Here is a 15,642-nt window from a genome sequence, read left to right as displayed (position 1 = left end):
GTGCTGTACGGACCGAAGGCGGAGTGTAGGTACAGACAGATATATATATATATATATATATATATATATATATATATACCTAAATAATATATAATCACTTATAAATATTCTATAAGCGAATAAAGTTTTGAATTTGAAATTCACTTATTTCATTTCAGACAAAAATAAACCATTACTGAAAATCTACATCTACACAGGGAAAAAATATATGTAATTAATGAAATATATGTGCTTTAGTACAATAATACTTACAAAAAGTTATTATTTTTAACTGTCTTTATTTAAGGCAAGAAAGTGATTTAATTAGACCAAAAGTAAGCTAGTTTTTAACAATCTAAGACACCTATTGTTCTGTGCTTTTTAAACTATTAAAAAAAACGTGAACCGCTAAGTTGTTATTTAGCATTGGTATAATCAGTATAAGTTTTATTTTAAAACAGGGCTGGGAAAATGGGCTGTATAAAGCGTACATTATTTTAGAATTTTTCGTTTTGTTGAAACAATACAACTAAAAACTATTATGATTTTATTTCAGGAAAAAATTTTGTATTAAAGATGGCAGAGCAGGACGAATTTATACAGTTTTTAATGGTATCTACAAATAGGTTTTATAGTGTTCTGAAGGCCGGAATGAGTATGAGAAAAGCTAAGAATCGTGAAGAAAAGCTGGAATTTTACAACGCTTATAGTACAGCCGAACTTTATACCTCCAGATCTAGGATGATAGAAGGGTTTTTAGAGTCCTGTCCACAGCTAGTTGTTCAACTTTATATCGTTGCTACAGACTACCAGCGACTTAGTAGAAGCTACTATACAAGTAAGAGAACTCATTATACTGTATTCATATGAAAGAACAAAAAATATTAATACAGTATCGAAGATCGCTACCAGCCACCTTTCTATATTCATTATCTTCCCCTCCCTCCCCTCACAATTGTATAGCGGCAAGTCTGGAGGCTTATTATGCTAAAAAATCGGGTTTCTACACCATATAGATAGCCCATTGCTTAACAACAAACAAAATTCATTATTTTCCGCTAGGGGCGATTAGCATTGTATATATGTATGTTTATATAGAGAGAGTTTAGTACGTTACATTAAAACGAAATTGGATATGCAACTCTCAAGTCACGTAAGAACCACCATAGAGATAAAGTTGCGGTGGATCGCATGTATAATAACTACATTTTGGCATGGTTTCGCGTTTGGTAGGTAGTTTGATGCTACCGAAAATCACTTTTGGGAAGAGTATGCAACAGTCCTTTCGATGCAAAACACTCATACACTCAGATCATAAAGATGTGCTTAAATCGGGAATTTAGAATTTTCAAAATTGGAATAACCCTTTTATTTAATTGCATTGGAAAACAAAGGAGTATGAATCATGTCTGGGAACCAGGACCATACAGAAAGAGACCCCCTACAAGTAGTGCTGAGCGATTCATCGAAAATTCGATTAGATTTCGATTAATAATAACAATAATCGAAATCGAATTTATACGATTGTTTAATAGCTACATTTGGATGCAATTACTGGGCGTCGTTTGTGTTTACTCAAAGAGAAAAACACAGAACCATTGCACTCGTGATTATTTTAACAAGCATCTATAGGGCTAACATAAAAAATAAAATTAGCATTTTTTTTCTTCTCGTTGTTGTACTGTGCACTAAATAATAAGAAATGTAAAGTCAGTAAACATTTTATGGCATTATTTTTTTTTTCACTTAGCTTTATTCCTGTCTTGTCTTTTCACATGTTTTGTTTTTTTCTATAAAATTATTTAATTAGAATAATTGATAATCGTAATAGGGGATATTTATAAATATCGGATCGAACTACAAAAGTGAAAATCGCTCAGAACTAGCAACAAGTCGTACCCCAGCTGTGTATCATCTTGTAACAGGTAAGAATCCAAGAACACAAAGGTGATTGGCAAAAGTCGTCCATCTGCCACAGACAAAAGTAGCAGCATAATTAAAAAGTGTCTCCGATTGCAAAAACGACACAAGTTAAGGCTACACAGACTACTTCCATAAAATATCCGTTCAACTGTTACATACCTTAAGCAGATGAAAAATGAAATGGGTAATATTGCTATGGGTTTCTGTGAAATTGGACTATTTAAATGGCCGCTGGAAAATTAGTTCTTGTATCCTAGGTGATATGTTTTGGACATGATAGCCTTACGACGAGCCTTTTGCAATGAAAACCACGCTGCAAGGCTATTTTCTAGATGCATAGTCGTCAAGCGTACCATTACCGAATGTGGCGACGTGGACTGTAATGGCGTGGCGAAATTAATATAACTACTCAACACTTTGTAGGATGTGGAAATCTTTGTTGTGCAAATGCAATCAAATAGCAAAATAAATATACAAGATAACTTTTGAAGTTTAAGCTGATTTTACAAAGGGCATTTCATTTCCAGCCTTATTTTGGTTGACACTGTTTTCAGATCAACTTTACTGTTGAGTGATTTTTGTAAAGGCTCGGAAAGTGTCTATAACACTTCAGATTAACACCAACTCGAAAGTGACCACATTTGTCTCTTGGATCTGCTATAACAGTTAGTTATAAGGCCTGGCTTGTGTTTTGTTTTTTATCTTATATTATATCTAATAAAAATATGTACCAGAATACAGGCCTTGCGTAGCTTTATAGTTTATTAGACTATACCGATCAGGTTATAAAACGCAGATAGTGTTATCTGCTTCAGGATAATGTGCAGTCTAGTAAAGCTTAATGTGGAATAAAAATGTGATTATAAGAATAACACGAACGATTAAAAATGTTAAGTTTTGCTTATTTTTTACATCAGAATTCAGCGGTATTGCAAGGACGAGACTTGCAAGTCCTTGGTTAGCTCACTTAGAAAGACAAACGAAGTGTATGATGAAAACTGAGAAGCTTTTAGTAAAAGGACAAGCTATTAAAATGAATTACTCACTTAATAGTACTGCTTTTTTATTTAATCATTTAATGTTAGATTGACACGTTTCCACAAAGGCTTTCCATGATGGACAGTGTCTGCAAAGACAGTGTGTGGAGTAGTACAAAAAGAAAAAAAATATTTGTTTGTAATTAAGCATAAAGCTACACAATGGGCTATCTGTGCTCTGCCCACCACGGGTATCGAAACCCGGATTTTAGCGTTGTAAATCCGCAGACATACCGCTGTGCTACTGGGGGTCAACGAAAAGAGAAAAGAGCTGAAACGTGCAAGAAACACTATATCAACTTCTAATTGTAAGTATAAATGACATTTGTAGATATTACCAATTAATTGTTGAAATGAAATTTAAACGTTTAATAACTAAACAAAAATTAAATCTTTAATGCAAGAATTTTCGACTTGAATGATGTATTTTACATATATTTTATTATTACTTCTAGATTTTTCAATAAGTACTGGGATAAATTTTTCTTCGTGCTTTATTTAGTTTCTTAGAGGTTAAATTCATTAGTAATGATTACCTTAAAATATATACTATTCTGGTTAGGAAACCAGATCATGAAGGGGTAAATATCTATGACCCCGCCTCTAACCCAAGAAATAAACAACAAGATCAAATAACGAATGGTGATGCTCATTTTTAACATTGTTTACCTTCAGCATTCGAAATTAATATGCTATATGTTATTGGGGATTTGACTTAATATTACACAGTTATGTGGCTTTTTTACTTCTTAATATTCATATTGCCGGTTATCAGGTTACTTTTAAGGTTGTTTTTCTTCTTTCAGTTGTGGCTCAAGGCATCTCGATACCTCTGTCTTTGTTGTCACTTTCCTTGACATTGATGACAAGAGAGAAAGTTCACCAGCGAGGAGAAAAGAGTATTTTTACTGTTGGGGCTCGTTGTCTCTTTGTAACTCAGTATTTTTTCATGATATCGGCAAGAGTTATAGCAGTGGCGCTACTTGCTTCTTTCTCAGTTAACCTGTTGGGTTTGGTATGTTCTACTCATGGATTAATATCTGCAATGTACATGTACTGGTTAATAGGAATCAGCCCAATGAAAGATGCTCCAGAGAGTAGGTACGTGTAAGAAAATTTAGGGTAATGATATTACAAGTTCGGAGATTATTAACTTAAAAATAGGGTTGATAAATAAATAAATGAGTGCATAAATAATCACTAACTACACAGCTAACAAAACGTACGTTACACTGAAAAATAGGAGCAAACATTTTATACGGTCTTGGTATAATTAACAAACGCAGGTTGGATTTAGTATTTGAAGGTATAGTGGCATGGTGCAATCGGACTTTGTCCTAGTGTAGAGTGTTTTCTAGAGTCATACTCTTCGGATTATAATGTACTGTCGTGAAAAAGAAACCGTAGGAGACATAGATTGATCAGCATAGAACACTGTTAGGTTCTTTTTGGACGCTGCAAGTCAACGCCATAATTCATCACGCAATGCCAGGGAGTTGGTGTTAGACTGGCTGGGTAATGGGACAGGTTCCTTCGTGACGTCTTCTATTATAAGCACCTTGTATCAAAGGTGACATGTTGGTTTAATTAGAACCTAACATTGACTACGCTGAGTTTAAAGGCACTCATGTTCTGTGAGTTGCTATATTGTCAATGAAAATTGATTCGCTAAATGGCGCTGTGATTAACGAAGTAATATTAATATTTAAATTTTTAATAATATGAAGCTGATTGGAGCTTAAGTAACTTGTACATTGTTCGTTAGTTTGTGTAATATTATACAACAGTAAAATTGGTAAATTTTCTCACATCTTTCTTTATTGACCTGTCACGGTTTCGAGTAATAAGGGCATGTAGTAGCAACTAAAAAGAAATATTTTATAGTTAAATCGTTCTTCAGTCAAATGAACATTACCAAGAGGCAAAATACTTCATAGAAGTGGAAAAGTGTGTTTGATTGAAAAAAGTATGCCAAGAGTTTAAAATCTCAATTATACCAGCAAAATTAATATAGTTTAGAACGAGTATGTTGTTTTCAATTAAAAATTGTTAATTAAAGATTCATTAAATTTACCACATTTCAAAGTTATTCTTTCTGACATTGGTAATTGACATTTATGTCGTAGTTGCAGGGATGATAACAAGATGTTTAATTCTATTTTGAGGGTACTATTAGCTAATGATGTTATTTTCAGGTGTGTAGTTTAATACGTATGTACTTCTCATCTACCTATTTTACAATCTTTTTTGGTAAACCACCCATATATTACCGTTCCAACTCTTGATTTAATTTTCGTTTTCCTTTTGTTGATTTTCTGGCATAACTACCATTGTATACACAAATCATAATACTGCAAAGAAATGGAATCCTTTGAATTGTTAATATTTTAATTAAAACTTTAGCATATGTTTTTAGCTATAAAAAAGATCTAAATCACACATATTGTTCCACTACAACTACAGTGTAACTTACTTTATGCATAATAATTAAAAGTAATTAAATATTTAAGTGTCAGTGTTTTTGTTGATCATTAATTTATGACTATCAAGAAAAAAATATGCGTCAATTATTGATAATATTTAATAACACACAAAAAAGTTATTTTTTGTTAAGTTTTAACGTTATTATCTTGACTACGAACTACATTTTTTTGTAAATTCTCAACACAAAAGTGTAACTTAAATTCCTGAAAGATAAAACTTAAAGGGACGCAAATAATCTGAAATCACATTTCCACCCCTTTATTTCAATGAATACTATATCATACCCAAATATTTTAGTCATGATTCCAAGTGTGTAGATTTTATTTTTATGTACACATTTAAGGTAACTAAGTGCACCGTGTTGAATAAAATGTAACTTTCTTTTCACATTATTTCACAGATACAGAAAAACAGTCTCAGTATATATTGGTTTAATATATATCTTTACCTACTTCCGAACCTACGCACGGACACCACCCTCTGGGACGGAAGCCTGTGTGTACCACGTAGCGACAGTGATAGAAAGCTCTGCCATGATCGGTCTCTGGTACGCTCTTAGTGAGGGAGATAGTTGGTTCAGAACTCCTGCTCTCATTAACCATTTCGTCTCATATTTTCTGGGTTTCGTCTTGATGGTAACCGCTCTTTTTTCATTGTCAAACTTTTCATAAAACTATACAATAATTTATATCTAAATAATAATGTCACATCAATTAAGAAATTGTTAAAGCTTCTTTTATTATCTAGAATAGAATTATGATTTTACCAATGTGTACTTGCAATGTTAGAGATTATCAAGAATTGTACATGAGAATGAAATATAAGTGTGTGCATATAAAACATACTCTTTACATACTACCTCAGTTTTAATGATGACTTGGTTTCGTTTGGTGTTGATAAACGTAAAGTATCTTGAAATATTTAATAGCTTTGTTAGAGCTATTACAACTTAATGTGAAAATTATTATACTGTGATACAAAACAACAATCTATTGATCTACATTTCAAGCATTTTATTGTAGATCAATGTCACAGCTTTTCGGTAGACCGTTTTTCATGCCTTACTTTTGTAGTGCTCAGTCATAATCTTTAGTTCAACGTTTCGACATTCATGTTACGGAGCATCACTACTCTCTTTAAATAATTGTTTCAAACGTTCATGTCGTATAAGAATCTAACTCACCCAGTCTGGCATTCTTATTGTACAGAATATAAAGAAGCTTAAGCTTTCACGAAATTTCTAGAATTTGCCAATTATTATTTATTTTTATATATATTATTGTCTTCGTCTAGAGAGAAAAAAAAATGTTAAAAAAATAATAATATCCTACAGCAAAATTGATGGAGCTATATTTGTTCCCTGACTTAGGTAACAAAATTAATTAAATTAATTTTAAGTCAGTGATGTTTAATTATTGTTCACAACCGCTTTTAATAAAACATTTGTGGCTTATTAATAGTTAAGTCTGTGATATTTTCATTATTTCTAATCAGTTTATTCAGCATTAGACTTAAGTGAAGCAGCTATGTTGAGATTACTTTAAATATACATGAATATGATATTGTATTATTTGTTTTGTTCAATAGATGGTACTAAATTAAACTTGATTGAAGCTGACTGCCATGTGTGGTAAAATTTTAAAATAAATTCATTGAACTACCTTTAAATAATGATGAAGAAAAAATAAATCAAATATGTAAAATAAGTTGTATTTTTTATTATATTAAATATACAAAATTAGAATTGTTTCCACTTGTTTATAATTATATTGCACCATATTAATGGGAATATATATTCTATTATTTTTCAGGGTTTGTACTTCACCTGTTTCAAGAAAGGTTCGGATAGGTTTTTCTTTCAAAGACTAAAAACAGTAAATGAAAACCTCTGCTGATGAGAAAAAAGAATTTCAAGTTATTTTTTTGTCTAAAATTGTTTTATTGAAACATAATCACATCAAGAACGGGGACTCGTTATAACACACTTTTTATTTACTTTTTCAATGACTAGCACATAAAAAAACTCTTACTTTTGAATGAAGTAGCACATAAACCATATATCACGGACTTTTCTAAATAATTTGTTCTTTGTTAACGGATCAAGTAAAAACAATAGTCCACTTTTACCTGATTTTCGTGCACAGAGAAGGTATTCGATATTTTAGTAGCCATTGTTACGTTGAACAAAAAGTAAATTTCAATTGTAGTAAAGTGTATTCTGATAGAAACTTGACATGTTTGCCAATTTATCTTTATACTGCACTTAGAAATATAATCTTAATTATTTTCAAAAATCACCTTTTGTAACACGTCTTCTGTTAAAAACTTTTTTTGATACTACGTTTAAACAGATCTGATATCCATAATAAACAAATAACTCTAGGTCTTCACATGTAATGTCTTTATCCTTGAAGTCGAAGTCAAGGATTGGTAACCATTTATATTCTCTGTGAGAGAGTGAAGTAACCGAATGAGAGGTGTGTCTAAATCGTCTTGGAAGTTGTTATTTTCTTGCTTTCAGTAAAAAGGATTTGTAAAAATGTATCCTAACAATTTTGTTCTCAGAAAGCAATAAAACTTTAAAATTAATTTTTTAAAAAAAGTATTCTGAGTAATCTTTATTTTAACTTTTTTATATATATATAACCAAATAACTAACAATCTATAATTATGAGAGGTTTAACTAACTTTTTGGAATCTCAATTAACACTTTATTTGCAAACTTTCAAGGTAGGTATGACAGAAGTTTATATTCCAATCCTCTTATCATTGACGCACAAAAGTTACCTGAATGACTGCTTGCTCACATTAGAAGCATTTACTAAAATGCATATTTTACATACACAACACATTTCATAATCTACCTTTAGAAGAAATGTATCAAGTGTAGTAAATTAAAGAAAAGTTAACAAAACCTTTTTTTATCACTGTACACTGCTAAATATGTAACGAGAATACGAATACATCAGTAACAACTTGTACTTTTTTTCTAAAAATATTACGCTTTCATAACTTATCATTATATAATTCATAATACACGTGCTACTAACGTTGTCATAGGACTTACTGCTAATCCATGGATGTGCAAAGTTCGTGTGTGTGATGCTTCCAAAAGGAAGCAAAGTGTCAGCATTTATGGAAAAGTTTACATGACAATCGCTCATTTTTGACTCTATAGGAATATAAATTGACATACAGTTAAAGTCTGCACATATATAAATTTTATACTAGCAACAGTGATGATGAAGACTAACAGGAAAATCTTCTTGCATGGACGTCCGCATAATTTATTACTGGTGGTGGTTGCCATCGCAGAGTGCAGGTCATTGCCTTGAAGTTTGAATGTGATGCTCTGGCTGATTATGGCATATTTATGTACATCTAAATTTGTAATTTATATTTAAATAGTATTATTTTCTAATACATTTTAAAATAAATTATTGAAATAAATTTTCTTGAGAAATTCCAGGGGGATAGGGCAAATTATACCCTTGCCTCATTCTTTGGACGCCCACGTTCTTTTGTTATTCCATATTTTCCTCTCTGTAAATTAAGCTAACTAAAGATGAAAACACTAAACGAAAATAACTACAAGTTGACTTAAACGAAATCACCATAGAAAGAAATTAGACTAACACTGTGAACTCTGATACCCAATTTTAACTTCATTAGAAATTATTTATTTCAAAACAATTTCAATTCTATAAAAGAAGCAAACGCGACATTAAACTACCTCATGCTTACCGTGAATGAACTCTACAGTCGTTCACGTATGGCGAAATAAATAAAATGTGAGGCGCACTCAAGAGCCAAAAATAAACTGAAAGTAAGTTTCAACTAAGAGAAATCGAAGGTCTTTTGCTGATCATCCATGAGAAAGAAAGAACGCAAAAGATCACTATGCATCTCCCGCTAAAAGTTAAAGGCAAACTAAAACAACACACAATCTGAGTTCTTTAGTGCAAACACGAATTTATACATGCCAATAGTCTCAACTTCTTAGCATACTCAAGCCTATATTGTGCACTAATTACCTCACTTGGCTAGTAGGAGATGTTCAAACTAGGAGCACAGCTATTATCTTTTATCTTATTTGATGACAAGAATAGTTCAACTTACTAATTAAATGCAGCTGTGACTGCTCTTGTAAGAAAAATAGATACGTAAACTTTGGGTTTCACCTCAAACTCTGCTTACCACTTAGACAGAGGAACTATGAAAAACAATATAATTTTTGTTTTATTTTACATTTTAATTATAGAGGAGGAAAACATAGTGTACGTCCTTGTAATGCAGTCTACACTACTTTTCGCTACAGTTTGACTCAGCAATCCTAACTCTAGAACTATAAACAAAACTCCAGTTCAAACTTTATCCACTTAGTGCTCATATAGTCAAAATAACTCATTCTTTTTCCCAGAAAATCACTTGCTCAGCACAATACGTAAATATATGAGGTAAAACAATAAAGCACTAATACATCACAAAGCTCATCCTCTTTAGGAAGGAGTTATCTAAAAAATAATTCTCTAAAATAAAAATACACTTTACAACAAAATATATCAAAAATACCCTTAAACAATGAAAACATGGAATGAAAACCTTACAAAGATAATAATTAACGACACCTTTTACCTGTAAATGCTGAAAACTAGCCTTCAAACATAATTACATATATGCACAAGGTTGTTGAACTCAACCTAAAATCAAAGTACAAACAATATACACTCACAAAAAATACTTTATTCTAAACAACATTAAATGCATAAGTGTATATATATATATATATGAATAAAACAATCCACAACAACCAAAAATTAAATTAAAGATGCTGCATAAATTAAGAGAATCTCTAGGGTATAGGCTGTAATGTGGGATATAAAATGTGTCCTGGGTTTCGGAGGTGACTGCGAAAGTAGGACTCGCATTGCAGTGGGAATACACCATCTATAACACATCTATCTATATATGTCTAGAACCATGATTTGCTGCAACACGAATTGCTCTTTCATTTTAGTCAGGGGTTTAAGGGAAGTGCTACCCTTTCCAAATTGCCATGAAATCCACTGGTAGGAACACTGTCAGTGGAGTGGTAGATATTGACGTGATAGAGACTGCTGCCATAGCTGGTAGTAGGGTTGTCCATGTTGCCATAGTGGTAGCTGAATGTTTTGGGTTTTCACTAATATAGTTGTATTGGAAGTCATGGAGGTAGTTAAAAGAGCAGCAGAGTCAGGGCTGATTTTTGTTTGATGGATCAAATATACAGGAAGCTTCTACCTCCATGCATAATGTTGTGATCCTATTAAATTTGCACACACACACATATGCCATGACAAACCCTCTTTTCTACAAAGCCTCCCCTGATGGAACACTTCATCTTATTTTTGATCTGGTCTGGTTTTTGATAAGTTTATTGACGGCTGTGTATTTGTCTCCCTAGATTTTGTGGGCACATCCGAGTACACTTTCCTAGCTCCTGTTGGTGGAGAAACCAATAGTGAGGCAATTGGTTGTGTCTGGAAGTGATCCAGAGCCTTGAGGGCCAGCCCTACAGTTGCTGCCTCCAAGCAATGTATCTTCGTTCATTGGCTTCAATGACAAAAGTAAGGTAAATGCAGAACTAGAAACTTTAAAGTGTCCCTAAAATCAAAGAGAAAATGTTAACAGTTAGTTCCTTCCAGTTCAACAATTCAGGTAGTTACTGGTAACTAGACAACACTGGAAAACACCACTGACCAGTTTAAAAAAGTTGAAACATTAACAAAACCAGCTATCTCACTGCTTCTTTGATTAAAACTCATCAGGCCAGTATTCAAAGTTAACTTCGAATTTCACATTCTCATCTCTCTGATGAAAGTCTGATTTATCATGAACATCGGGCTGCTTTCAATATTACTTTATTGGTTAAGTAAATACAAACAATGGTAGTGCGTTAAAAATAGGAGTGTTCTATCAAAATTTCTAAGTGTAGAACGTTATTACGTCTTATTTCCAAATGCAGTACATCTTTACGAGAGTTTATGTGCTGGATAAGGAAAATTATTTCTTTAGCTCTAGAAGTGTTATAATATTTTCCATCTTCAAAGTCCTATTGCTTCGGTCTTGAATTTTTCAAAGAAATAAACACAATGTTTTTGTCAAACTTGTCTTGCCATTTTTCTAATATTGAGTGAACATTTTCTGTCAGCTTAGTCGACTGAAAAGATACCTTTCATACAGGCTTTTGAAAATGGAAATCTTTTCATTAAAACTTCCAATATTTAAGCCTTATTTTGTCTTAAATATTCGGCTAGTTTGGTTATTATTTTTTTGAAAAGAAAATACAAATAATGGAAGGGTTTGAAGAAACAGTAGTTTTCAATCAAAATTCCTTATTCTAGAACGTTAGTACATCTTCGTTCCAAATGTAGGTATTTTTAAAGAGAGTATTTATAAAAGATAAAGAATATTTTCATTTTTAAAGTCCCTATGCTTCAGTCTTAAATTTTTCTATAAAATAAACACAATCAGAGATTTGTCATTACATTTTGGTTTAAATTTGACTCCTTTTTTCACTTGTTTTAAGAAGTTATTTTTTCGTTTAAAAAGCGTGAAAATATTCATTATTACTTTTACGATTGGAACATGTCTTTGATGAATGCTTTACAAAATGAAAATATTTTCATTATACTTCCAACATTTAAGACGTATTTCGTCTTGAATATTCCGGCAAGTTTAAATATGACATTTTTCAAAAAAAATAAATATAAGTAACAAAAGGGTTTCAAGAAATATGAGTTTTCAATGAAAATTCCTAAGTGTAGAACTTCATTACGTCTTATTTTCAAATGTAGTCCATCTTTACGATAATTTCAAAACTGCTTTTCAAAATGAAACACTTTTCATATATATTCCTAATTTTTATGTCATGATTTATCATGAACATCCGGCCTAGTTTCAATATTATTTTCTTGGTTAAGTAAAGATAAACAATGGTAGAGCTTTGAAAATAGGAGTTTTCTATCAAAATTAATAAGTGTAGAACTTCAATACATCTTAATTTCAAATGTAGTCCATCTTTACGAGATTTTTGTTCTGGATAAGGAAAAATGTTTTCGTTAGATCTAGAAGTGTTTAAACATTTTTCATGATTAAAGACCTAATGCGACGGACTGTAATTTTTCTAAGAGATAAACACAATCGAATATTTAACGCTACATTTGTCCTTAAATTACACTCTTTTTAACGTGTTTGAAAAAATGTTTTTGTCAAAATATCCTTGGCATTTTTCTAAAATTGATTGAAATTTTTTACTTTAATCGGCTGGAAAAATGCCTCTCACAAAGTCTTGTCAAAATAGCAATATTTTCATTAAACTTCCAAAATTTAAGCCTTATTTTATCTTAAATATTCGGCTAGTTTGGTTATTCATTTTTTAAAAAAAAAGAATATACAAATAATAGAAGGGATTGAAGAAAGAGTAGTTTTCACTCAAAACTCATCATTCTAGGACGTTAGTACGTCTTGTTTCCAAATATAGGTCTTTTTAAAGAGAGTATTTATAAAGGATAAAAAATATTTTTAGGGTTCTTCAAGTGTTATAACACTTTTCATTATTAAAGTCCCTATGTTTCAGTCTCGAATTTTTCTATGAAATAAACACAATCAGAGATTTGTCATTACGTTTTGGTTTTAAATTTTACTCTTTTTGACTTGTTTGAATAAATTATTTTTCCGTTAAAATAGCGTGAAAATATTTATTATTACTTTTACGACTGGAAAATGTCTTTGATGGATGCTTTACAATATGAAAATATTATCATTAAAACTTCCAACATTTAAAACGTATTTTGTCTTGAATATTCCGGCTAGTTTAAATTTGATATTTTTCAAAAAAAAGTAACAAAAGGGTTTGAAGAAATAGGAGTTTTCAATGAAAATTCCTAATTCTAGAATTTCAGTACGTCTTCTTTCCAAAGTATTCCTTTAAAAGAGTTTTTATGCAGGATAAGAAAAAATTATCTTTTAGCTCTTAAAGTGTTATAACATTTTCTATCATTAAAGTCGTAATACTTCAGTCTTGAATTTTTCAACGAGAAAATAAAAACTGAGATTTTATGCTAGATTTCTCTTTAAATTATACACTTTTTGACGTGTTGAAAAAAGTTATTTTCTCCAAATTGCCTTGGTATTTTTGAAAAATTGTTTTATGAAATTGTTTTATTACAATGTTCAAGTGGAAAGATGTTTTTGATGTAGGATTTTTCAAACTGAACCTATTTTCATTAAAACTCCCAATATTTAAAAGTGTTTTGTGAAGAATATTTCGGATAATTTGGATATAACTTTCTTCTGAAAAATAGAGAAATTACAAAAGGGTTTCCATTTCTTAGTATTTTGTTTTAATAGGGGAAACTTTTCTAACAAGTTATTGGAATGGAAAGGTGCCTTCGATGTATGATATTCAAAGTGAAACTCTTTTCATATATATTCCCGATTTTACTGTCATAATTTATAATAAACATCCGGGCTATTCTCAATATTAATTTCTTGGTTAAGTAAAAATAAACAATGGTATGGCTTTTAAAATAAGAGTATTCTATAAAACATTCCTAAATGTAGAACGTCATTACATCTTATTTCCAAGTGTAGTACATCTCTACGAGAGTTTTTGTGCTGGATAAGAAAAATGTTTTCGTAAGCTCTAGAAGTGTTTAACCATTTCTATTATTAAAGTCGTAATGCTTCAGTCTATAATTTTTCCAAGAAATAAACAGAAACGGTTATTTCACGATAGATTTCTCTTTAAATTATACACTTTTGACGTGTTTCAAAAATATGTTTTCGTCAATATTGCCTTGGTATTTTTGAAAAATTGAGTGAATTTTTTTATTAAATTATTCAAGTGGAAAGATGCCTTTGATGTGGGATTTCAAAATAGGACTATTTTTCATTAAAACTCCCAATATTTAAACCTTGTTTTGTATTGAATATTTCGGGTAATTTGAATATCACTTTCAAGCTCTTGGTATTTTTTGTAGTAGGATGAAAAACTTTTCTTACAAGTTATTGGAGTGGAAAGGTGCCTTGGATGCATTATTTTCAAAAGGAAACTCTTTTAATATATATTCCCAATTTTTATGTCATGATTTATCATGAACATCCGGGCAACTTTCAATATTACTTTCTTGGTTAAGTAAATACAAACAATGGTAGTGCTTTAAAAATAAGAGTGTTCTATCAAAATTTCTAAGTGTAGAATGCCATTACGTCTTATTTCCATATGTAGTCCATCTTTACGAGGGATTACGTGCTGGATAAGGAAAAATTATTTCTTTAGCCCTAGAAATATTATACAATTTTCCATCATTAAAGTCCGAATGCTTCGGTACTGAATTTTTCTAAGAAGTAAACACAATTGGAAATTTAACGATACATTTGCACTTAAATTACACTCTTTTTTAACGTGTTTGAACAAAAAATTATGTCAAAATATCCTTGGCATTTTTATGAAATTAGTGAAAATTTTCGATTACTTTAGTCGACTGGAAAGATGCCTTTCATACAGGCTTTTCAAAATGGAAAGCTTGTCATTAAAACTTCCAATAATTATCCCTTATTTTGTCTTAAATATTCGGCTAGTTTGGTTATTATTTTTTTGAAAAGAAAATGCAAATAAAAGAAGGGTTTGAAGAAAAAGTAGTTTTCAATCAAAATTCCTCATGCTAGGACGTTAGTACGTCTTGTTTCCAAATATAGGTATTTTCAAAGAGAGTATTTATAAAGGATAAGGAATATTTTTAGGGTTCTTCAAGTGTTATAACACTTTACATTATCAAAGTCCCTATGTTTCAGCCTTGAATTTTTCTATAAAATAAACACAATCAGGTTTAAATTTTACTATTTTTGACTTGTTTGAAAAGTTATTTTTTCGTGAAAATAGCGTGAAAATATCAATTATTACTTTTACGACAAGAAAATGTCTTTGATGAATGCTTTACAAAATCAAAACATTTTCATTAATAAAAAAAAAGTTTAAATAATATTTTTTTTCAAATGAAAAAACAAAAGAGTTTCAAGAAATAGGAGTTGTCAATGAAAATACCTTATTCTAGAATGTCAGTACGTCTTCTTTCCAAACGGGCCCGGCATGGCCAGGTGGTAGAGCACTGGGCTCGCAATCTGCGGGTCGCGGGTTCGAATCCCCATCCCACCAAACATGCTCGCCCTTTCAGCC

The 15,642-nt window shown here is 31.0% G+C and overlaps 1 protein-coding gene across 3 annotated transcripts in view; it reads left to right on the top strand.

Annotated features, from left to right (window-relative positions):
• LOC106457156 (XK-related protein 6-like) overlaps window positions 1-7,995 on the top strand; it is a 21,716-nt gene extending 13,721 nt beyond the window's left edge. For all 3 annotated transcript variants that reach the window (XM_013916543.2, XM_013916542.2, XM_022382979.1), the window contains exons 4-7: window positions 606-817; window positions 3,746-4,040; window positions 5,824-6,058; window positions 7,235-7,995. In XM_013916543.2, coding sequence (XP_013771997.1) covers window positions 606-817; window positions 3,746-4,040; window positions 5,824-6,058; window positions 7,235-7,318 — 826 coding nt within the window. In that variant the 3' untranslated portion in view covers window positions 7,319-7,995. The remainder of the gene's footprint in view (window positions 1-605; window positions 818-3,745; window positions 4,041-5,823; window positions 6,059-7,234) is intronic.
• Window positions 7,996-15,642: the final 7,647 nt, after the last annotated feature.

This window comes from Limulus polyphemus, unplaced genomic scaffold (assembly GCF_000517525.1).
Source record: "Limulus polyphemus unplaced genomic scaffold, Limulus_polyphemus-2.1.2 Scaffold297, whole genome shotgun sequence".
Lineage (NCBI taxonomy): Eukaryota > Metazoa > Arthropoda > Merostomata > Xiphosura > Limulidae > Limulus > Limulus polyphemus.
The sequence above is the reverse complement of the archived record's forward strand: the minus strand, read 5'-3'. Positions and strand labels throughout refer to the sequence as shown.